Here is a 25913-nt window from a genome sequence, read left to right as displayed (position 1 = left end):
AAGTGATGGTTTTGTAAATATAACGAAAGGTTTCTAATGGCAACCATCAAAACTTTCCCTTTGCAGGAGTTCAAAGGTCATGGGCAGCTCCCCTGAGAATCTGTTATATTTCCTCAAAAAGCCTGATCCAGGAAGTGAAATCATTGCAAGTGCAGCAGAAGTATTCGGATTAACAATGGAACTTGCGAAAAATACATTCATTCAACGGAAAAAACGCTCTTCTGCTGCCAAAGGTAACTATGTCATTGTATGAAGGTTTAAAAAAACCTGAATGAGTGAAAGAGCATGAGGGTCAGAGGTCGGCAACAGAGTTGTTTAATCATCGGGGATCGTCACAAACGGAATCTTTCCCTTAATCTACCCTCATTACCGTTAAACGTTGGAAGTAAAATATACCCTAATTAAGGCATTCATCCTTGTTCTCATGGTAAACGCCAGTTACATGTATTATGTACATATATGATATTGTCGTGTCATCGGAGATTAAGACCGCTGGATGAGGGATTGCCGAAACAGTTTTACTCCCAAGGCGGCAGCCCGAAAAATGGCGGTATTTTTGTCGGGCGCGGAATGAAGGAAAGTGAAGCGTTTATCTGAAGGGAACACACAGATGTATTCCGAAACCACAAACAAGTAAACACGACAAGGGAAATTCAATAATGATTTAATAAAAATGAAACAAGAAATAAAATGAATGCTGAGGTAAAACGAATTCCTATCTGAGGTACCTCCACATACGGACTCAAAAACAGACAAGGGGAAAGACAATAAAAATAAAATGTGTTCTTTTCAGTGCCGGCACTTATCTCAGGCCTCACGAGTTCCTCTGTGAGGTTGGCAGCTGGGGACGAGGCTCAGAGCTGGATGTCCTTCCGGCAGGAAGCTCAAAATGGCGACAGCGCCGCGTGTCAAAGGTCGCCCTGATATGGCGATGTAGGACGCCGCGTGTAGAGGGCACCGTGGGCACCCGGGGATGAGGCTTTCTCCACACACTGTTTATCCTTGCAGAGGACAGCGTGACCTTCAGCTCCCTGGCAGAGCACCACCGTCAAAACCTCCTCAAAACGCCACACAATTGTCCTGATCAAGATGATAAAGATGGCGTGGCCTCCTTGTCCAAACCGAGAGAGGGAGAGGGAGAGAGGGAGAGAGGGAGAGAGGGAGAGAGGGAGAGAGAGGGAGAGAGAGAGAGAGAGAAAGAGAGAGAAAGAGAGAGAGACAGAGAGAGAGAGCGAGAGTGAGAGTGAGAGTGAGAGTGAGAGTGAGAGTGAGAGTGAGAGTGAGGGAGAGAGAGAGAGAGAGAGAGAGAGAGAGGGGGAGAGGGAGAGAGGGAGAGAGGGAGAGAGGGGGAGACGGAGAGAGAGACTCTCTCCTCTTCTTCACTAGGTCAGCCAATCATGTCGTTCGCCTCCCAGTTCGCCCCTCCCACAACCTCTGGGCTAATCATGTCCCTCAGGGGCAATTCAGCTCCATTTAATCTCAAAGATCCAGGTGTATATCGTTGGTTAAATGGAAGGTTTTTACACAAATATGCAAAACATCAATGAATTCATTCACAAGTGCAAACATTTCTACATTTACAATTTACACAAGTTTACTGAATCACCATATTGTGTCATTGTGATGGTTTATTTATTTATTTATTTAATCTAATGGCGATGAACGACACCGTCAGACGTTTGGAGGCTGATGGAGAGAGAGTCCGGTTGTTCGTTGCACTCACAGCCCATCAAGTGTCCAATGGAAGGAGTCCAAAAGGAATATCGCACGATGTCAGGGATTTGTAACAACAGGTGAGTCTGAGAGACAAATATACCTGCACTAGATTGCAAATGATGTTACGTTACCTTTGATATTTGGCTGGATTTATAGGGCATTGAGAGGTTAACGGTGATTCTATGTTGCGTTTTCTGCAGTTGGGATACAGTAACACCCTGTGGTAACCAGGAACACCTTGTATGGATGTAGTCATGGACATACGCATACATACATCATCATCATCATACAAAATTGGCAAATTGGTGTCTGTCTTTCTGTCTGACCACGATACATTCGGCCGTTACTTATCCAATCTCAACCAAACTTGCCAGGGGGACTATGGGTCACACGACGGAGGTTGAAGCGACTTAACTTGCCCCCCTCCCCAAAGGGGTTTTCCGTCTTGGACGGACTCCATGTTAAGGTGTATAAATAGCTCAGCGTGACATTTCGTGGAGCACACCTACAAGACGTAATAATTCTTATCATACTGTAGGAGCCGTGCTCCCACGTAATCGGAAGAATGGACGCGACAAAAAGCTGGAATTCGTCCGAGTTGCTTTATTGTCACAAAACAACTCGGGTACTCTGAAAAGCCCGTTTATCGGGCAGCAATATATATACACACATTATCCCGGAGCGTTTGCCCGGGAAAGGCGAGAGGGGGCATGGCCGGGCGTCCTGGCCGCGGCCTGGCAAGTCGAGGGCGGGCATGCCCGGGCGTCCCGGACGCGGCCTGGCAAGTCGAGAGCGGGCGTGGCCGGGCGTGCCCGGGCATGCCCGGGCGTCCCGGCCGAGGCCTGGCAAGTTGAGCGCGGGCCTGCCCGGGCGTCCTGGACGAGCCCGGCATGGTGATCGCTCCGCGTCCTTGGTAGGTTCAAGGCGATTGTGTAAACCCAGCGGTAGCCGCTACACACGTCCCCCCAGAATCGACTTGCACCGGCAGGGTCAATTTGAGGGGGGTCCTGATGACCCGGCCGAAGCGACCCCTAGCGGGTCGTGGGGGGGGGGTCCGGTGTGGTGGTGGGCGGTCGAGTGGGGGGCACCGTGGATGGGGGGCGGCCTCGCTGCGGCAGAAGGGCCAACCGTGGCGGTTGGTCGATGTCCACGTGCGCCGGCTTGAGGCAGTCCACCGCAATCCGGTCCGACCTGCCGCCGATGTCGATGACGAACGACTTGTCGTCCCATCGCAGGACCCGGAAGGGCCCGTCGTACGGCGGCCGGAGTGGCCCCCGATGTGTGTCATGACGCACAAAAACGTACTCCGCTGTGCGAAGCGCTGGGGGGACGTAGGACTGGGGGTCACCGTGGTGGGATGTTGGCACGGGGGCAAACCGTCGGGCGGCCTACTGGAGGTCCGAGCGCTGGTGAGCTGCGGACCAGGGACTGGTAGCGTCGGGCACGAATTCGCCCGGGACGCGTAGCGCCTGGCCGTAGACAAGCTCGGCGGTGGATGCCCGGAGGTCCTCCTTGGGGGCCGTGCGGAGGCCCAAAAGGACCCACGGCAGCCGGTCAGCCCAACCGCCGTCTTGAAGGCCGGCCATGAGCGCGGCCTTCATGGAGCGGTGGAATCGCTCGCACAACCCGTTGGCTTGGGGGTGGTAGGCCGTAGTACGGTGGAGCTTGACCCCCAGGTTGCGGGCGACCGCGCCCCACAGCTCGGAGGTGAACTGCGGTCCGCGGTCCGACGAGATGTCCGCCGGTGCGCCGAAGCGGGCGACCCAGGTGGCGATGAAAGCCTGCGCCACGTCGGCGGTGGTGGTGGAGATGAGGGGAACGGCCTCCGGCCACCTGGTGGTCCTGTCCACCATGGTAAGCAGGTGTGTGAACCCCCGTGATGGGGGGAGGGGGCCCACCAGATCCACGTTGACGTGGTCGAAACGTCGTTCAGGCATGGTGAAAGGTGCCAGCGGGGCCTGGGTGTGTCGGTGGACCTTGGCCTGTTGGCAGGCTGTGCAGGTGCTGGTCCAATCCCGGACGTCGCGTCGAAGGCCGTGCCAGACGAATCGCGCCGACACCAGCTTCTGGGAAGCTTTCCGGCCCGGGTGGGAGAGGCCGTGGAGGGAGGCGAAGATGCGGCGTTGCCAGGTAACGGGCACGATGGGGCGAGGCTGGCCTTGGGAGACGTCACAGAGCAGGACAGTGTCCGCGAAGGGGATGTCGGCCAGGCGGAGGCCCGTGTCCGCCGCCCGGAGGGCTTGCACCATGGTGTCGGTGGTTTGGTCCCCCACCATAAGCGCGAAGTCCACGCCGAGGTGGACCGCGTTCGCGCTGGCCCGAGAAAGACAGTCGGCCACGGCGTTGTTTTTGCCGGCGACGTGCCGGATGTCCGTGGTAAACTCCGACACGGCGGAGAGGTGGCGCTGTTGGCGGGCCGACCACGGCTCCGTGACCTTGGCCATTGCGTAAACCAACGGCTTGTGGTCGACGAACACCGTGAAGGGTCGGCCCTCCAGGAGGTGGCGGAAATGGCGAACGGCCAGGTGTAGACCGAGGAGCTCATGGTCAAATGTGCTATATTTGAGCTCGTTCGGCCGGAGCTGCCGGCTGAAAAAAGCGAGTGGCTGCCAAACCCCGTTCACCCATTGCTCATGTACGGCGCCCACCGCGTAGTCGGAGGCATCCGTGGTGAGGGCGATGGGAGCGTTGAGCACCGGGTGAGCGAGCAGTGTTGTGTTGGCGAGGGCCCGCTTTGAGCTTTGGAAGGCCACGTCCATTGCTGCGGACCAGACGATGTCGTGCTTGGCCGGCTTGCCCCGGAGGGCTTCGTAGAGGGGCCGCATGGGTTGAGCAGCGCGGGCCACGAAGGGGTGATAGAAATTCACCATTCCCAGGAATTCCTGCAGGGCCTTTATGGAGCGGGGACGCGGAAACGTGGTGATGGCCTCGACCTTGGTTGGCAGCGGCACGGCCCCGTTCTTGGTGATGTGGTGGCCCAAAAAATCAACGGCCGTCGTGCCGAAGTGGCATTTGGCCGGGTTGACGATGAGGCCATGCTCGCTGAGGCACCCGAACAGTGTTCAGAGGTGGAGGAGGTGCTCGGCCCGGGACGTGCTGGCGACGAGGATGTCGTCCAGGTAAACGAAGAGGAACGGCAGGTCACGCAGCACGCTGTCCATAAAGCGCTGGAACGCCTGAGCCGCGTTCTTGAGGCCAAACGGCATCCGTAGGAATTCGAATAAGGCGAACGGCGTGATGACGGCCGTTTTAGGGACGTCGGCCGCCCTGACAGGTACCTGGTGATATCCCCGTATGAGATCGATTTTTGAAAAAATGACCTGTCCTGCCAGACGGGCGGAGAAGTCTTGGATGTGCGGGATCGGATACCTGTCGGGGGTGGTAGCGTCGTTAAGGCGGCGGTAGTCGCCACATGGGCGCCAGCCGCCCCCTGGTTTTGGGACGATGTGTAGTGGCGAAGCCCACGTGCTATCGGAGCGCCGCACGATGCCGAGGTGTTCCAAAGCGTCGAACTCGGCTTTGGCCACGGCGAGCTTGGCTGGGTCGAGGCGGCGGCCTCTGGCGTAGACCGGCGGGCCCGTGGTTGGTATGTGGTGCTCGATCCCATGTCGTACTGCGACGGCCGAAAACGTCGGCCGCGTGAGGGCCGGGAAGTCCGTGGGCAGGCGAGCAAACTCGTTCGCCGCCGGGAGGGCGCATGCCAGCTCGGTCGGAGCGGAGCTGCTCAATGTGCATAGCAGGGAGCTGAAGGTCTCGGCGTTGATGAGGCGATGCCGTTGGACGTCCACCAGCAGTCCGTGTGCGCAGAGGAAGTCGGCGCCTAGCAGAGCCATGGGCACGCTGGCGGTTACAAAAGTCCAAGTAAAGAGTTGGCCGCCGAAGCAGAGGGTGACGTTGCGCGGGCCGAAGGTGCGGATGGCCGATCCGTTGGCCGCAACCAAGGAGGGGCCGCAAACCGCGGACTGCCTGTCCTGATCGGAGGCGGGTATGACGCTCAGTTGGGCGCCGGTGTCGCACAGGAAGCGACGTCCGGACACTTTGTCCGTGATGAAAAGTAAGTTGCCCGTGTGGCCGGCGCTCATGGCTGGTAATGAACGCCGGCCCGGCCGTTTCCCGGCCTGCCGAAGGTGCATGGGGGTCGGCATGTGCGGGCCTTCTGTCCAAACCTGGCATGATAGTAACACCACGCTTGGTCAGGTGGAGGCCCGGTCGTCGTGCTGGAGGTGGTCGGCTCGGCGTTGCGGCCACCAATTGCGTCGGCAGTTCGGTCGTCGACCGTGCCGGGTGCTCGGGCGCCATGGGCGTTGCGTCGGACGGCGGTGGGCCCCAGGTCGCTGCTGCAATGCGTTGGCCTGCCACGGAGATCTTGTCGGCTTCCCTGGCGAGGGCGCGGGGATCCATGATCGTCGTGCTCGCCAAGGCGAGGCGTACCGGGCTAGGCAGCTGACGGAGGAACAGCTCCCGGAACAGGAATGCCGGAGAGTGCTCGCCGAGCAGCGAAAGCATGTAGTCCATTCGCTCGGACGGGCGCGTGTCGCCGAGCTCGGGCAGGTCGAGCAGGCGCCGTGCGCATTCCGCCGATGGGAGGGCGAAAGCGTCGAGGAGGAGCTTTTTAATCGTGCCGTATTTGTCAGCGACTGGCGGGCTCTCGAGGAGGCTCAGGGCGCGGGCCGCGGTGGCTGAACCGAGCGCTGCTACGACATGGTGGAAGCGGGTGTCGTCGGCCGTGATGCCTCGCAGGGCGAACAGGGAGTCCGCCTGGGCAAACCAAACCGCCGCGTGAGCCTCCCAGAAGGTAGGCAGTTTAAGGGCAACTGCCGTGTCCATGTCGGTAGGTCACCAATGTAGGAGCCGTGCTCCCACGTAATCGGAAGAATGGACGCGACAAAAAGCTGGAATTCGTCCGAGTTTCTTTATTGTCACAAAACAACTCGGGTACTCTGAAAAGCCCGTTTATCGGGCAGCAATATATTTACACACATTATCCCGGAGCGTTTGCCCGGGAAAGGCGAGAGGGGGCGTGGCCGGGCGTCCTGGCCGCGGCCTGGCAAGTCGAGGGCGGGCATGCCCGGGCATGCCCGGGCGTCCCGGACGCGGCCTGGCAAGTCGAGAGCGGGCGTCCCGGCCGAGGCCTGGCAAGGTGAGCGCAGGGCCTGCCCGGGCGTCCTGGACGAGCCCGGCATGGTGATCGCTCCGCGTCCTTGGTAGGTGCAAGGCGATTGTGTAAACCCAGCGGTAGCTGCTACAATACTAATACGCCATTTGTGTCTGTCCGTCTGTCTGATGAATTTTTGATGCCAATACATTCCGTCGATACTTATCCAATCTCAACCAAACTTGACAGGATGACGAAGGGTTACATAATGAAGGTTGTAGCACATTCATCTGTCCCCCTCCCAAAGGGGGTTTTCACACCCCGAGCGGGTTTTCCCTGCCAATGCCATAAATGGGGTTGCACATTGAGGTGTATATAAATGTTAAATTAGCTTTATCATGGCGTTTTTCCAAAGACGTTTTTAACAGCCGGCAAAGCCAGTGTTGTGAATCAACGCGTACGTATTATGTTGAAAAGCCAGATTTTGCTGGATCCCTTGAGAATTTCGAAGCTTTGACGCACCAAATCGCTCAATGGAGGCCGCCATCTTGCGGATGCGGAAGTATGCATAACAAATTGAAAAAAGTTCAATCGGAGTTTGTTTCACCCGTCATTTTTTGATTCACAATCTTATGCACCTTTAATTTGTAATTAAAATACTTTAAGACCAACCTCGGCTCGCACGGGCCTGGTTATCTTCAACGAAAATCGTCACCAAACACCGGAACCAATGAGATTCGAGCATTTGAAAAAATATTTCAAAAACCAAATCACTCAATGGAGGCCGCCATCTTCCGGATGCGGAAGTATGCATAAAAAAATTGCGAAAAAGTTCAATAGGAGTTTGTTTCACCCGTATTTGTTTGATTCACCTTCTTATGCACCTCTAATTTGTAATTAAAATACTTTAAGACCAACCTCGTTCCCCGGGCCCACACGGGCCCTGGTTATCTTCAACGAAAATCGTCACCAATTACCGGAACCAATGAGATTTGAGCATTTCAAAAAATATTTCAAAAAAGCTTTTTACCACATTTCGGACGCTGAAAACGGCGTCAAATATTCTAAAATTGACAAAGAATTATTTTTTAGAAATCTCGCGGCCGTATGGGATAGTTTTCACGTCCGGAAATATCCGAAGTTGAGACGGAATTCACCGAATTAATCAAGAAGGAAATTTTATAAATTTTAATCTCATCCAGATGCAAATGGTGTCATTTTGAACTAGGTACGGTACCTACTACACCTACCTACTACCAACTACCTAACCTACTGATGGCATAGTGATGGGTAAAATAGTGGCAAGAGGCTTTGGCTTCGCCGGCTCATTGCGGCTTTGCAGTCGGGTACTAGTAACAAAATTAATGATAATCATTCCTTCGGGATTCCTTCGGATAATCAGTCGGGCCTTCTCCCGACTCCTCTCTGGCCTTGCCCCCCCAGCTCTCTCTGGGCTCTGTCCCGCAAATATTCCTACAGGTCGCACAAGATCTGCCTGCAACCCTCTTATGGTTAAACTGCCAAAATCAAGACTCTCTGCTCACCTTCACTCCTTCACTCCTCTTTTCTCCCGCCTCTGGAACAAACTCCCTCACTCTCTTCAATCCCACTCCACCCTCCAGGTCTTTAAAACGGCTGTTCACCACCATCTCTTATCTTCCCCCATCCAAAACCTTGATCTTTTCTACCCCCGCTAATTTCACCCCAATTCCACTTTTTTGAAATACCAACTTCTGTCCTGGAAGTCCTTGGTCTCCTTGTGTTTTATACTTCTCCCTCCCCCCACCCCCCCCCTCCCTTCCCACGCCTCCTCCCCCCAAGCCCTCTCCCTTCCACACATCTCCCTGCTCTCAAATGTTGTGTTTGTGTGCTTCCCCTTTTCTCCCCATCTTGTCTTCCGCTCCCTCTTTTTATATATTTTGTTTGTCTGGTTGATTTGTTTGTGAAGTAAATGTTAGCTCTTTCACGAGCCTCGATTCAGTATACAAAAAAAAAGAAGAAAAAAGAAAAAAAGAATCGCATATTGTTAATGTTATTACAAAACAATATTAATAATGATAATGTCCCACTTCCCCAAAGCGTTTTTCCTGCAGTGATAATGTGTATAAATAGCTATTAGAGTTATAATGGCGTTTCTGTGGGAGCAACGGCTTCTACAGGAAGTAAAAATATTATAAACCACAAACACGTATGATTCGCTTTTTAAACAGTCGCTAATGCTCTTTATAACACTAAATGAAGAAATTTGGAGGAATCCCGACATCCGTGAAGTAAGGTTTACATACAGAACTGAGCGAAGATCTACTGTACTCTATATAACCCACAAATGTTTGGTTAATAACATGGCCGTTTCTGCCACTACCGTGGCATTTTTCGTAGCAAACTTTTGAAACTCGCTCCTGCTGTTTCATACGAAACTGAAAGGTAGAAGGTCGGGTTGTGCTCCTTTACCAAGCAGCCAGCTAGCGCTTGCCAAGCCAGCCGTTCCTTAACGGTTTTGAATGGAGTGTTTGCTCAAATGCTTAAACCACTTGGCGATCTCTCCACAAGAAACTTGGTAAATGAACACACACCCAATGTTCTTGAGACCCACCCAAAGATCGACTGTAATCTATATACCCCAAAGAGGAATGACCCTTCCTGCCCCTCCCGGAGTCTGCGGGTGTGCTAATCTCTCTTAAATTGGGAAAAGTTGTGTGTTGCTGGGAAACAGGATGCATGAAGGGATTTCCAGAGTTTGGAAGTGCGTAGGAATTTTTTTTTATAGAGGAATATCGTATTGTGTTGACCTTAGAAACATAGACAGTGTGGGGTGTGCAGAGGTTACCAATATAATCTGATGGCTAGAAAATCAGACAGGTTATGGGATTCATCATTCATGCGTAAAAACTCATTTGAACACGTTTATTAGCTAAAGATCATCGACGCCCATCTAGAGGCCTAGCAAGTCGAGATGTCTCTGATCCGTTCGTCTGTGGGGGATGCGATAAGCTTACAATGCCTTAAGCACGTCCGGCTTCCTCCAAACTTCTTCCAGTTTATTAGCGCCTGTTTAAAAGGATAATCGTACGTTGGACAGAATTATCTGAAACATTTTTGGTTACTAGTGCACCCGCAGACTCCGGGAGGGGCAGGAAGGGTCATTCATCTTTGCAATGCGAAGCTCTTGTCTGATTATGGTAAAAATGCTGTCAAAAAGGTTGATAATTTCCAACAGACATTGGGATGGGTGGACGTGTTGCCGAACTAGATATATAAGCGACGCATATCTAATAACACGATTAATTACTTCACGCTTACTCTGGACATTCATTTTACGGAAATAACTGCTCTGTAATTAGCATTATTAGCCGCTCGGAGCCATTTCCAATGCAGTATTTTACTTTCATGAACCAAGGGAAACCTGTGATCCAACGCAGCAATAAAGCTATGCCGGTGGACCCTCTAATGGTCTAGGCGGGCATCAGAGGAAGGCTTGATCACGTCCAGATCTATGAAATGAGCCCAGAGGTCTGAAATGAGTATCGCCAAATCAAGGCCAGAGATGTAAAGACCTTCACAATGGAGTTCCTGGAGATGATGTAACAATAGTTAGCTATTTTACCAAGCCTGAGTTCCAAGTGGGCCACCTTCTGTTGTGCAGTGTGTCGCATGGCAACAGGAACATCTTCTCCTTCATCTGCAAGGCACCGAAGGGGCAATTGATTTGTCCTTTCCCATGTGAAACCACCAATGAGGAAATATGAAAAGTTTGGACCGAGGGAAAGAATGTCCTGAAGATTTTGTCACCGGTTCTCGAAAGATGCAATTGTTTCATGCTTCTTGAGGCTCCATAGCTTGGCAGAGAGAAAGCAGAAATGGTCCACTTCACTGACGGAAAATCGCAGGTTGAGTTGACGTTATCAACTCGCCAACAGGAAAGAGGATCAGCTGGGAACATCAACGAGGTCTCTGGTAGCACAAACTAAGTTTAATCATGAAGTGGTCAAACTGAGAACACGATGAAGAAGATAAACCAGGCCCATAGCAACAGCGAGCGGCAGGCCAGGAACACGATGAAGAAGAGAAACCAGGCCCACAGCAACACATAGCGGCAGGCCGGGAACACGATGAAGAAGATAAACCAGGCCCACAGCAACACATAGCGGTAGGCCAGGAACACGATGAAGAAGAGAAACCAGGCCCACAGCAACACATAGCGGCAGGCCAGGAACACGATGAAGAAGAGAAACCAGGCCCATAGCAACAGCGAGCGGCAGGCCAGGAACACGATGAAGAAGAGAAACCAGGCCCACAGCAACACATAGCGGCAGGCCGGGAACACGATGAAGAAGATAAACCAGGCCCACAGCAACACATAGCGGTAGGCCAGGAACACGATGAAGAAGAGAAACCAGGCCCACAGCAACACATAGCGGCAGGCCAGGAACACGATGAAGAAGAGAAACCAGGCCCACAGCAACACATAGCGGCAGGCCAGGAACATGACGAAGAAGAGAAACCACGCCCGCAGCAACACATAGCGGCAGGCCGGGAACATGACGAAGAAGAGAAACCAGGCCCACAGCAACACATAGTGGCAGGCCGGGAACACGATGAAGAAGATAAACCAGGCCCACAGCAACACATAGCGGCAGGCCGGGAACATGATGAAGAAGAGAAACCAGGCCTTCAGCAACACATAGCGGCAAACACCCAAACTAACATACAATGTCCTTGACGCCAAGTGATCTATGTTTTGACCAATGACCCTAAAACCTTCAAAACGGTAGAGGGTAATGTTAGGATTTCTTCTTTAATACGACTTTGTGTTCAACACGTGAAATTAAAAAAGATAATTATTTAAAACTTTATTAAAGTAAATCCTATTTGTTAACATCGAAAAATAGTCATGCAAACATTTGATCTGGACTTTAGGTCAACTTGTCCTCCCTTGCACCAGGTTCCACCCCCTTTGGGGATCCGCAAACTCAGCCCTTGAGCGCTGGCTGGATGCAGATTATGAAGATGGTCTTCATGAACCAAGGGGCTGGAACGCAGGCCGGGCATACCACGGTCATACACTTCCACTGGTAAGGTACAACATGGTAAATAATTAAACATTTGATCTGATGGTAGAACTGGGGAAAAAAAAACTTTTCCCAATAGTTGAGCACACACCAAGTGCAGAGAGAAGTACCCTTACGTGAGGAGGAGAAAGACAAATACATTATAATTTGGGAAAACTTTCTATACAAGTCCAGACGTACACTTGCTTTCAGGTAACTCGCTTGTCTAACGAGCTTCTCGGAGGTGAGGACAACCCGCTCAGCGACCATGAGCTATCACACATGATCGTGGATTGGGGACAGTACATTGATCATGACATCGCTCGGACCCCAGAAAGCGTGAGTCGAGTCCCCTTTGGTGGAGGATCAGATTGCAACGACAGCTGCCATTACAACAGCCCTTGCTTCCCGATACAGGTGATCGTTTCACGTCCTTCCCTGACTTGAACGTAAATGCATCAACGTCAACAATATCCCTGATGTACGATTGTCCGATCCGGTGTTGTGCTCCATGATCGGAGATGACGTGCTGACCAAACAGTCGAAGGGCCGAGGCACTTTGCCTACCCAGAAGCAGTCAGGGTAGGCCGGTAAGGATTTGCAACTTGGATAGAGTAAAGGAGCACTTGAATAAGGCCGTTTCAAATGAATATCGAGATTTTTAATGTCTGGCATCAGGTTTCAACAGATAGAGAAACCGACTTAAAATGCCAATCTATCTATCCATGTACTATAATAAATAGAGCTTGTGTGACTGTAGCTATGTCACCAATATTCACTGGTCGATTGGGCATGGTGCTGGCGAATTGGGTTTTCCCGTGTTTCCCTTAACTCATCGATTGGTCACGGCAGAGACCAATTGGGTATGCCTATTTTTCCCCAGTATCGTTCTTCATGTCTTTGAATGTGGGCACTCCGGCCCGGAGACAAACCATTAAGAATGAAATTAATTAATGATATATGATGAAATGTTTAAGAACATGTTTTTGTTTCCATTGGCGACGTTTGTGTCAGCAGAAAACGTCATCACAATGGATGTCACGAGAGTGTGTTGCAAGCTTCAAAAATTATAAATATGGAATATATGCTGTGAGCAACAAAATTCCTTTCAAAAATGACAAACATAAAGTGCATTTCTAGAAATGTGCTGCAGCACATTGCCCACCAGAGGTGGGCCGAGAAGGGTACTCACACCCAAAGGGACCGAAGGTGGGTTGAGAAGGGTACTCACACCCAAAGGGACTGAAGGTGGGCTGAGAAGGGTACTCACGCCCAAAGGGAACTCACACCCAAAGAGACCGAAAGTGGGATGAGAAGAGTACTCACACCCAAAGGGCCGGAAGGTGGGATGAGAAGGGTACTCACACCCAAAGAGACCGAAGGTGGGATGAGAAGGGTACTCACACACAGTGGGACTGAAGGTGGGATGAGAAAGGTACTCACACCCAAAGGGACCGAAGGTGGGCCGATAAGGGTACTCACACCCAAAGGGACCGAAGGTGGGCTGAGAAGGTTACTCCCACTCAAAGCTAGGGCTGAGAAAGATACTCCAGCCTGGAGGGTGGGAGAGCACACTAGTAGCTGAGTAGATAGACAGAACGTGTGTTTGTGTGTACATTGCATGAGAAAGAATCAAGGGATCAGTTGCGTGTGTAATTGTATGCACAGGAAGCTCGCCAGCCGTGAGGAGTGCAGATGAGGTTGGAATAAGGTGAGTGGTTCCGTGTGGTTGAGGCGACGCCATGGCCAGCGAGGTGTGGTGTTTTGGGGTCCTGGAGCGATAAACCACATGTGCAATGAACTTGATGCAATGTAATCGAACTAAAATTAAAACCAAAGTGTAAATAAAATGCGTATAAATTATTGGTAGATGTTGTGTACTTATCAGGTCGTGTAAAATAAACTTATGCAGAAATAAAAGAAAGTGGCCGTTTGGTTGTGGCGCACGATTCGAACCAGCTTTTGGCGCAATTATTCAAATGAGCTGACATAGGTGGCGTGCGTTCACAGGACACGCCACGCAGCCTGTCCAGACGATAAATAATTTACAATTACCCTGAAGAAAAGGGAAGAAAAGGGGGAAAACCTATCTACCCTTCACCAACGCATTTTATTACACAAGTACACCTGCTCACTACAGTTATTATCCTTATTATTATTGCCAATTATTATTAATATTACTTATGTTAGATCAGGTCATTCAAAAGAAATCAGACTGTGCCTCACCATTCTAAATTTCCGATAATTAAATTTACTTCCGTAAGAGTGTCAGAGTTGGAGTGTCGGGGGGGGGGGGGGGAGGGGGCAATATCGCAAGTCACAAAACCCCTTGGGGAGTGGGGATATTGCTTTGTGATATCATTAATATTATGCTATTTATCACAAGTGTTATTACTTTTGTAATAAGAAGCGGCTTTGGGAAAACACCACGAAAAACTTCTTGGAAGAACTCCACGTTAGCAACAGGAAGGATCATGTTATTAACCATTGTGGGGTATCCAGACTACAGTAGATCTTTCATCAGATGCATTCGTCGACGTATTAAGCACAGACTAATGTCCGGAACAGCATTAGTGACTGTTTAAAAAGGTAATCATATATGTTTGTGGTTTATAATATTTTTTACTTCTCACAGAGGTACTCCCACGGAAATGGCACGATAAGCTGTTATACACGTTACCACGGCATCTGTTCAATGAGGAAACGCCCTTTGGGAAGACGTGATATTATTCGTATTAATTTTGTTTTGTACTAACATTCATATGATGATATTATCATTCGTTTTGTTATGAGAAGTGCCCTTGGAAAAACGGCACGATAAAGCTTTCTTATCATGGATATACAGCTCAACACACATCCCCATTGGCAGAGAAAACCTCCTTGAAGAAGGGAGCAGAGGAATTCGCTACAACCTTCATTGTGTGACCTTCAGTCGTCCTGTTAAGTTTAGTTGAGATTGGATAAGTAACAACCGAACGCATCACAGTCAGACAGACACCAAATTGCATGTTTTAGTTTGTGTATATATACATGATACATCGTATAATATTGTTATGTTTGTGGAGTAGTGATATGTAGAGTCAGGTAGATTTGTATAGGTAGGTGCTCCGATGATCGTGATAAGAACCATCACCATGTAATTTTTGTTTAGCCGAATGTCGGATTAATGTGTATATCTGTCCCTGTCACGAGGGGGTGGGACATGTTATTTAGCTTAGGGAATAAGGATAAATTATCCCTGTATGTCTTACCCTATGTGATTTATCCTTTGTCCCTTATGGCACCGCAATAGACACTAGCGCAGGAAGTGCCCATTGGAATTACAGTAAATAACAATAAAAACCAACGGAAGCCAGTTCTGAGCACGGCCATTTGGATGCACCAGCTACATCGCCACGGTCGACAGGCAGGCCGAAGACACACCCCGAGGAGCCGTGATTGGCCAGGGCGGAGCAAGAAGCAACTCACTATTGGGCAAGAGTTGACCAACAGGAAGGCAGGAGCAAGAAGCTACCAGCTGATTGGTAGAGGGAAGGCCGAGGAGGAAGCAGCGCGCCGATAGGCAAGGACCACCGATGATGTCAGAGGTGGACTGCGTGCTGATAGGTGGAGAGCTGGACAAGGTAGTGGTGACCTGCGGGCGTTGGTGGAGAGGGCAGATGACGTCACGAGACGGCTAATAAAATAACTCTCTGGCCGGCATTTTGCTCTCTTTGGATCCTCCTTTTTTTGTCCTCGTGTACTCTGCCGCTTGTCTCTTGTGTGCTGACGATTCCATCTTGTGCCTGCTTAGTTCCGGACTTTGGTGGGAGACGGCTGTGCGCTGACATTTCTCTATTCATTGTCTTCATCGCCGCGGCCGTGTTCCAGGACCTTGCTGGTTGTCGCAAAGAGGCAGAGCACCAAGAACGAAGAGCCGCGGTTTCCGTGCCGAATTTGTGAGGACAGGCACGGCTGGGGAGCGGGCTGCACGCCTGCTCGTTCGCTTTGCACGGGAGGCCTTCATCGAGGCCTTCTACCCGCCAAGGCAGGAGCGGCGTCGGGCCTGCGCGCTCCGGGACCCGTTCGCAGACTGACGAGACCCCACAAGCTGATCTAAGATAAGTACCACTAAATAAACACACATCTTTATTTTATCCAGTTTACCTTTCCCGGTGTCCTTGTTTCAAGTCTGGTGTGGGGGATGTCCCAATTTAGGACATTATTTATTATCACGTGTTTTATTCTGTATTACCGGAATTCCGTAAAATAAAGCCGGCATTTTTGTACATTCTAATTCCCGTCTTTGTTTGAGTTTATTTTCCGCAGGTTTGAGGACTGCGGCGGGACCACAGGGAAGCTCTTCAGCTTCCTCTTCTTCTCTTTCTTCTTCCCGCACATAAATAGTAAAATCCACATTTGAACATCGCCTTCGGAGTTAAAAGCTCGCAAATGGCCATTTGTGATCCCTGTGGTGTTCACCTGGGGAATCACACGACAATATAATAGATAGATAAATGGAGTATTTTTCTGTAACTTGTCTATTTGTTGTATTTTTGTGATGTAAACTGTTATCAAATCATTTACTGACCTCTCTCGGCTCCATAATTAAGACTCTACAGAAAGGATCCCGGTCCAGTGGCCATGACTGTCTTCAATTCATCCGCTCCGCTTCTGCCTGTCCATCCGTCTCTCCTTCGGGGACATTCCTCCCGGTTCGTCAGCAGCTCAATGCCTTCACCAGTTTCATCGACGCCACGACACTGTATGGCAGCTCCGAGGGTCTCGGCCTGGAGCTGCAGAACCTCGGTAGTGATGGAGGCCTCCTGCGAAGCAACATGGAGTATACTGATGGCGGGCGAGAGCTGTTACCCTTTGTGAGGGACAACTTACCTTCGCCGTGCATCCAGGTTCCAGGAACCGAGGACGCTTTCAGAGTCGAGTGCTTCTTGGCAGGAGATAGTCGAGTTAACGAGGTACTCACCCTCACCGCGATGCACACCCTGTGGTTGAGGGAGCACAACCGCCTCGCTCGCTCTCTAAAGAAGCTCAACCGCCATTGGAGTGCAGAGATCTGCTACCAAGAGGTCCGCAAGATCGTCGGAGCACTTCATCAGGCATGCACCTCTTTCTGTACATCTGTAATACTTTTTGTCTTGTTTGTCTATTTGTCTTGTTTGGTTATTACTCACGAGTGTTTCTTTCTGTTCTTTCAGGTAATAACAATGAGGGATTATGTGGCCAAAATTATTGGCCCAGGTGCGTTTGAGAAGTACGTGGGAAGGTACAAAGGCTACAACAAATCCATCAATCCGAGCGTGTCGAACGTCTTCACCACGGCGGCATTCCGCTTTGGACACATGAGCGTGTCCGCACACCAGTACCGGTTAGATGAACAATTCCAAGACCATCCGGACTTCCCATCATTACCTTTGCATGAGGCCTTCTTTGTACCCTGGAGAATTATAAGGGAAGGTAAAGTATGGTTTTGTGTATTATTATATCACATCACAGTGCACACACAGCTACAAAATGTCATCCCGGTATTTCACAGGTAGAGTGATTGATTCATCAATGTGTGTGCCGTCCTTCGGATGCACGTTAAACTGGATGTACTGTCTGCCGACATTGGTTGCTAGTGACACATCCACGGCCTCAGCCTATGATGTTACCCCGCAGCCTTGTGCTGCATACAAACAGAAGAATCACAATGCTTGATGACATTATCAGGTGAAAGATCACCATTTGTTACACATTTTGCAGAAAACTCAGGAGGTTAACTTGGCGAAATACAACAAAATTAATTTCGCATCATATTCACAAAGTATCAGATTTATATAATTTAATCAAACAGAAATTAGATTAAAATAATTAAATAATATAGCTTAAACCTATCGTGTAATTCAACATATATGAGGTTATAATGATTAAATAAAATAAATTAAAGTCATCGAGTAATTAAACATAAATGAGGTTATAATGATTAAATAAAATAAATTAAAGTCATCGAGTAATTAAACATAAATGAGGTTAAAATGATTAAATAAAATAAATTAAAGTTATCAAGAAATTCAACATAAATGAGGTTGTAATGATTAAATAAAATAAATTAAAGTCATCGAATAATTAAACATAAATGAGGTTATAATGATAAAATAAAATAAATGAAAGTCATCGAATAATTAAACATAAATGAGGTTATTGAAGGAGCTGCGCTCCAACGCGAGTCGAAAGAATTGACGCGACCAAAGACGGAATTCGTCCGAGTTGCTTTATTGAAACAAAACAGCTCAGGTATTCTCACAAGCCCGTTTATCGGGCAGCAATATATATGCACATTTATGCCGGGGCGTTTGCCCGGGAAAACCGAGACCGGGCATGCCCGGGTGTCAAGGGCGAGTCCTGGAAAGGCGAGTCTGGACATGCCCGGGCGTCCTGGACGCGGCCTGGCAAGTCGAGGCTGGGTGTGCCCGAGCACTCTGGGCGAGCCCTGGAAAGGCGAGAGCGGGCATGCCCGGGAGGTTCGGGCGTGCCCGGGAACAGCGAGTCCGGGCATGCCCAGGAGAGGCGCGTCTGGGCCCGTCCGGACGAGCCCGGCATGGCGATCGTGCCCTGGCCGCGTCCTGGCAGGTGCAAGGCGATTGTGTACATTCAGCGGGAACCGCTACATTATAATGATTAAATAAAATAAAATAAAGTCATCGAATAATTAAACATAAATGAGGTTATAATGATTAAATAAAATAAATTAAAGTCATCGAGTAATTAAACATAAATGAGGTTATAATGATTAAATAAAATAAATTAAAGTCATCGAATAATTAAACATAAATGAGGTTATAATGATTAAATAAAATAAATGAAAGTCATCGAATAATTAAACATAAATGAGGTTATAATGATTAAATAAAATAAATTAAAGTTATCGAATAATTAAACATGAATGAGGTTATAATGATTAAATAAAATAAATTAAAGTTATCGAGTAATTAAACATAAATGAGGTTGTAATGATTAAATAAAATAAATTAAAGTAATCGAATAATTAAACATAAATGAGGTTATAATGATTAAATAAAATAAATTAAAGTTATCGAATAATTAAACATAAATGAGGTTATAATGATTAAATAAAATAAATTAAAGTTATCGAGTAATTAAACATAAATGAGGTTGTAATGATTAAATAAAATAAATTAAAGTAATCGAATAATTAAACATAAATGAGGTTATCATGATTAAAGAAGATAAATTAAGGTTATCAAGTAATTCAACATAAATGAGGTTGTAATGATTAAATAAAATAAATTAAAGTAATCGAATAATTAAACATAAATGAGGTTATAATGATTAGAGAAGATAAATTAAAGTCATCGAATAATTAAACATAAATGAGGTTAGAATGATTAAATAAAATAAATTAAAGTTATCAAGTAATTCAACATAAATGAGGTTAGAATGATTAAATAAAATAAATTAAAGTTATCAAGTAATTCAACAAAAATGAGGTTATAATGATTAAATAAGATAAATTAAGGTTATCAAGTAATTAAACATAAATGAGGTTATAATGATTAAATAAAATAAATTAAAGTCATCGAGTAATTAAACATAAATGAGGTTATAATGATTAAATAAAATAAATTAAAGTTAGTGAATAATTAAACATAAATGAGGTTATAATGATTAAATAAGATAAATTAAAGTCATCGAATAATTAAACATAAATGAGGTTATAATGATTAAATAAAATAAATTAAAGTAATCGAATAAAAAAAAAAAAAAAAAAAAAAAAAAAAAAAAAACCTTTAGAGGCCATTTTTCACCGCAAGCGGGGGTTGGCCTTTTTCGGGAACCGTGGTAGTTGTTGTTTTTCGGTCCCCTTTTTGAAGCAATGTTTTACGGCCGGATGCCCTTCCTGACGCCAACCGTTTTTGCCGCCTTTAACGACAAGCAGGGAATTACCAGTGAACTGGTACTCAATTAGCCGACCTCGGAAGGATGACAGGCTGAGTCAACCCCCCTGGCGTTAATTCAGCGATCGACCGGGTTTCGAACCCAGGATCCTAGGATCCTAAGCTGACACCCTAGCCGCTAGACCAACACCGAATAATTAAACATAAATGAGGTTATTGTAGCGGTTACCGCTGGATGCACACAATCGCCTTGCACCGGCCAGAACACGGCCAGACGCACCTCTCCCGGGCATGCCCGGACTCACTGTTCCCGGGCACGCCCGAACCTCCCGGGCACGCCCGGTCTCGTCTTTCCCGGGCATGCCCGCTCTCGCCTTTCCAGGGCTCGCCCAGAGCGTCCGGGCATGCCCGCTATCGCCTTTTCAGGGCTCGCCCAGAGCGTCCGGGCATGCCCGCTATCGCCTTTCCAGGGCTCGTCCAGAGCGCCCGGGCACGCCCAGCCTCGACTTGCCAGGCCGCAGCCAAACACGCCCGGGCAGGTCCAGACTCGCCTTTCCAAGGCTCGCCCTTGACACCCGGGCATGCCCGGTATAGCTTTTGCCGGGCAAACTTCCCGACATAAATGTGTATATATATTGCTGCCCGATAAACGGGCTTGTCAGAATACCTGAGCTGTTTTGTTTCAATAAAGCAACTCGGACGAATTCCGTCTTTGGTCGCGTCAATTCTTTCGACTCGCGTTGGAGCGCAGTTCCTTCATTGGTGACCTTCCGACATGGATACGGCAGTGATGCTTAAACTGCCTACCTTCTGGGAGGCTCACGCGGCTGTTTGGTTCGCTCAGGCGGACTCTCAGTTCGCCCTGCGAGGCATCACCGCGGACGACACCCGCTTCCACCATGTTGTGGCGGCGCTCGGTTCCGCCACCGCGGCCCGCGCCTTGAGCCTCCTCGAGCACCCGCCGGCTGCTGACAAATACGACGCGCTGAAGACACTCCTCCTCGACGCTTTCGCCCTCTCACCGGCAGCACGCGCACGGTGCCTGCTCGCTCTGCCCGAGCTCGGCGACACGCGCCCGTCCGAGCGCATGGACTATATGCTCTCGTTGCTCGGTGAGCACTCTCCGGATTTTCTGTTCCGCGAGCTGTTCCTTCGCCAGCTGCCTCATCCGGTACGCCTCGCCCTGGCTGGCACGTTGATCACGGATTCCCGCGCCCTCGCCAGGGAAGCCGATAAGATCTCCTCGGCGGGCCAGCACATCGGCGCGGTTACCTGGAGCCCGCCGCCGTCCGAGGTGACGCCCACGACACCCGAGCGCCCTGCGCGGTTGGAGGCCGAACTGCCGGTGCAACTGGCGGCCGCCACGCCGCACCGCCCGCTTCCGACACGACGGCCGGGGCCTCCACCTGACCGGGCGTGGTGTTATTACCACGCCAGGTTCGGACACAAGGCTCGGACGTGCCGGCCCCCGTGCACTTTCGGCAGGTCGGGAAATGGCCGGGCCGGCGTTCATTCCCAGCCATGAGCGCCGGCCACTCGGGCAACTTGCTGTTTATTCGGGACAAAGCGTCTGGGCGGCGTTTCCTGTGTGACACCGGCGCCCAACTGAGCGTCATACCCGCCTCCGAGCAGGACAGGCGGGACGCCGTTTGCGGCCCCTCTTTGGTCGCTGCTAATGGCTCGGCCATACGCACTTTCGGCCCACGCGTCGTCACCCTCTGCTTCGGCAGCCAGCGTTTTCAATGGACTTTTGTGACCGCCTGCGTCCCCATGGCTTTGCTGGGCGCCGACTTCCTCTGCGCGCACGGGCTGCTGGTCGACGTCAAACGTCGTCGCCTTGTCAACGCCGAGACCTTCAGCTCCCTGGCGTGCACGATGAGCAGCTCCGCGCCGACCGAACTGGCGTGCGCCCTCCCGGCAGCGAACGAGTTCGCTCGCCTGCTCACGGAATTCCCGGCCCTCACGCGGCCGACGTTTTCGGCCGTCGCGGTGCGGCACGGGATCGAGCACCACATACCACTACGGGCCCGCCGGTCTACGCCAGGGCCCGCCACCTCGACCCGGCCAAGCTCGCCGTGGCGAAGGCCGAGTTCGACGCGTTGGAGCACCTCGGCATCGTGCGGCGCTCCGATAGCGCGTGGGCCTCGCCACTGCACATCGTGCCAAAGCCGGGGGGTGGATGGCGCCCGTGTGGCGACTACCGCCGTCTCAACGACGCTACCACCCCCGACAGGTACCCGATCCCGCATATTCAGGACTTTTCCGCCCGTTTGGCGGGACGGGTCATCTTTTCGAAAATTGACCTGATACGGGGCTACCACCAGGTACCTGTCCGGGCGGCCGACGTCCCGAAGACGGCCGTCATCACGCCGTTCGGCCTGTTCGAATTTTTGCGGATGCCGTTTGGCCTCAAGAACGCGGCCCAGGCGTTCCAGCGCTTGATGGACGGCGTGCTGCGCGACCTGCCGTTTCTTTTCGTCTATCTGGACGATATCCTCGTCGCCAGCACGTCCCGCACCGAGCACCTCCTCCACCTCCGAACACTGTTCGGTCGCCTCAGCGAGCACGGCTTAATTGTCAACCCGGTCAAATGCCACTTCGGCGCGACGACCGTTGACTTTTTGGGCCACCGCATCACCAAGACTGGGGCCGTGCCGCTGCCGACCAAGGTCGAGGCCATCACCACGTTCCCGCGTCCCCGTTCCATCAAGGCCCTCCAAGAGTTCCTCGGCATGGTGAATTTTTATCACCGATTCGTACCCCGCGCTGCTCAGCTCATGCGGCCCCTTTACGAGGCCCTCCGGGGCAAGCCGGCCAAGCATGACATTGTTTGGTCCGCGGCCATGGACGCGGCCTTCGCCAGCGCCAAACGGGCCCTCGCCGACGCAACGCTGCTGGCTCACCCGGTGCTCAACGCGCCCATCGCCCTCACTACGGACGCCTCCAACTACGCGGTGGGCGCCGTCCATGAGCAATGGGTGGACGGGGTTTGGCAGCCACTCGCCTTTTTCAGCCGGCAACTCCGGCCGAACGAGTTAAACTACAGCACGTTCGACCGCGAGCTGCTCGGGCTATTCCTGGCCATTCTCCATTTCCGACACCTCCTGGAGGGCCGCCCGTTCACGGCTTTCGTCGACCACAAGCCGTTGGTCTACGCAATGGCAAAGGTCACGGAGCCGTGGTCGGCCCGCCAGCAGCGCCACCTCTCCTCCGTGTCAGAGTTCACCACGGACATCCGGCACGTCGCCGGCAAAGACAACGCCGTGGCCGACTGTCTTTCTCGGGCCAGCGCGAACGCGGTCCACCTCGGCGTGGACTTCGCGCTCATGTCGGCCGACCAGACCACCGACGCCTCGGTGCAGGCACTCCGTGCGGCGGACACGGGCCTCCGCCTGGCCGACATTCCCTTCGCGGGCACCGTCCTGCTCTGCGACGTCTCCCAGGGCCAGCCTCGCCCCATCGTGCCCGTTTCCTGGCAGCGCCGCATCTTCGCCTCCATCCACGGCCTTTCTCACCCGGGCCGGAAAGCTTCTCAGAAGCTGGTGTCGGCGCGTTTCGTCTGGCACGGCCTTCGACGAAACATCCGCGACTGGGCCAACGCCTGCACAGCCTGCCAGCGGGTCAAGGTCCTCCGCCACACCCAGGCCCCGCTGGCACCTTTCGCCGTGCCTGAACGGCGTTTCGACCACGTCCACGTGGACCTGGTAGGTCCCCTGCCCCCCTCGCGGGGGTTCACCCACCTGCTCACCATGGTGGACAGGACCACCAGGTGGCCGGAGGCCGTGCCCCTCGCCTCCACCACCACCGCCGACGTGGCGCAGGCGTTCATCGCCACCTGGGTCGCGCGCTTCGGCGCACCAGCGGACATCTCGTCCGACCGCGGCCCACAGTTCATGTCTGAGCTTTGGGGCGCGGTCGCCCGTTCGTTGGGGGTCATGCTGCACCGCACCACGGCCTACCACCCCCAAGCCAACGGGTTGTGCGAGCGGTTTCACCGCTCCATGAAGGCTGCACTCATGGCCGGCCTTCAGGACGACGGTTGGGCCGACCGGCTGCCGTGGGTCCTTTTGGGCCTTCGCACGGCCCCCAAGGAAGACCTCCAGGCGTTAGCCGCCGAGCTCGTCTACGGCCAGCCGCTCCGCGTCCCGGGCGAATTCGTGCCCGACGCTACCAGTCCCTGGTCCGCCGCTCGCCAGCGCTCGGACCTCCAGGAGGCCGCCCGACGATTTGCCCCCATGCCGACGTCCCGCCACGGTGGCCCCCAGTCCTACGTCCCCCCGGCGCTTCGCACAGCGGAGTACGTCTTTGTGCGTCATGACGCGCACCGGGGGCCACTCCGGCCGCCGTACGACGGGCCCTTCTGGGTCCTGCGACGGGGCGACAAGTCTTTCATCGTCGACTTCGGCGGCCGGCCGGACCGGATTTCTGTGGACCGCCTCAAACCGGCGCACATGGACGTCGACCGACCACCACGGTTGGCCCTTCCTCCGCGGCGAGGCCGCCCCCCGTCCACAGTTCCCCCCGCTCGACCACCCACCACCACGTCGGACCCCTCCCCACGACCCTCCAGGGGTCGCTTCGGCCGGGTCATCCGGACCCCCCTTAAATTGACCCTGCCGGTGCAGGTCGATTCTGGAGGGGCGTGTGTAGCGGTTACCGCTGGATGCACACAATCGCCTTGCACCGGCCAGAACACGGCCAGACGCGCCTCTCCCGGGCATGCCCGGACTCACTGTTCCCGGGCACGCCCGAACCTCCCGGGCACGCCCGGTCTCGTCTTTCCCGGGCAAGCCCGCTCTCGCCTTTCCAGGGCTCGCCCAGAGCGTCCGGGCATGCCCGCTATCGCCTTTCCAGGGCTCGTCCAGAGCGCCCGGGCACGCCCAGCCTCGACTTGCCAGGCCGCAGCCAAACACGCCCGGGCAGGTCCAGACTCGCCTTTCCAAGGCTCGCCCTTGACACCCAGGCATGCCCGGTATAGCTTTTGCCGGGCAAACTTCCCGACATAAATGTGTATATATATTGCTGCCCGATAAACGGCCTTGTCAGAATACCTGAGCTGTTTTGTTTCAATAAAGCAACTCGGACGAATTCCGTCTTTGGTCGCGTCAATTCTTTCGACTCGCGTTGGAGCGCAGTTCCTTCATTATAATGATTAAAGAAGATAAATTAAAGTCATCGAGTAATTAAACATAAATGAGGTTATAATGATTAAATAAAATAAATTAAAGTCATCGAATAATTAAACATAAATGAGGTTATAATGATTAAATAAAATAAATGAAAGTCATCGAATAATTAAACATAAATGAGGTTATAATGATTAAATAAAATAAATTAAAGTTATCGAATAATTAAACATGAATGAGGTTATAATGATTAAATAAAATAAATTAAAGTTATCGAGTAATTAAACATAAATGAGGTTGTAATGATTAAATAAAATAAATTAAAGTAATCGAATAATTAAACATAAATGAGGTTATAATGATTAAATAAAATAAATTAAAGTTATCGAATAATTAAACATAAATGAGGTTATAATGATTAAATAAAATAAATTAAAGTTATCGAGTAATTAAACATAAATGAGGTTGTAATGATTAAATAAAATAAATTAAAGTAATCGAATAATTAAACATAAATGAGGTTATCATGATTAAAGAAGATAAATTAAGGTTATCAAGTAATTCAACATAAATGAGGTTGTAATGATTAAATAAAATAAATTAAAGTAATCGAATAATTAAACATAAATGAGGTTATAATGATTAGAGAAGATAAATTAAAGTCATCGAATAATTAAACATAAATGAGGTTAGAATGATTAAATAAAATAAATTAAAGTTATCAAGTAATTCAACATAAATGAGGTTAGAATGATTAAATAAAATAAATTAAAGTTATCAAGTAATTCAACAAAAATGAGGTTATAATGATTAAATAAGATAAATTAAGGTTATCAAGTAATTAAACATAAATGAGGTTATAATGATTAAATAAAATAAATTAAAGTCATCGAGTAATTAAACATAAATGAGGTTATAATGATTAAATAAGATAAATTAAAGTCATCGAATAATTAAACATAAATGAGGTTATAATGATTAAATAAAATAAATTAAAGTAATCGAATAATAATAATAAAAAAAAAAAAAAAAA

The 25913-nt window shown here is 50.5% G+C and overlaps 1 protein-coding gene across 1 annotated transcript in view; it reads left to right on the top strand.

Annotated features, from left to right (window-relative positions):
• Window positions 1–25913, top strand: part of TPO (thyroid peroxidase) — a 41165-nt gene that overhangs the window by 3266 nt on the left and 11986 nt on the right. Inside the window, exons 3-8 of the mRNA XM_068118455.2 lie at window positions 67–233; window positions 1676–1793; window positions 11754–11883; window positions 12073–12276; window positions 16452–16955; window positions 17055–17313. Coding sequence (XP_067974556.2) covers window positions 67–233; window positions 1676–1793; window positions 11754–11883; window positions 12073–12276; window positions 16452–16955; window positions 17055–17313 — 1382 coding nt within the window. The remainder of the gene's footprint in view (window positions 1–66; window positions 234–1675; window positions 1794–11753; window positions 11884–12072; window positions 12277–16451; window positions 16956–17054; window positions 17314–25913) is intronic.

This window comes from Myxine glutinosa, chromosome 5 (genome assembly GCF_964187855.1).
Source record: "Myxine glutinosa chromosome 5, kmMyxGlut1.1, whole genome shotgun sequence".
Lineage (NCBI taxonomy): Eukaryota > Metazoa > Chordata > Myxini > Myxiniformes > Myxinidae > Myxine > Myxine glutinosa.
The sequence above is the reverse complement of the archived record's forward strand: the minus strand, read 5'-3'. Positions and strand labels throughout refer to the sequence as shown.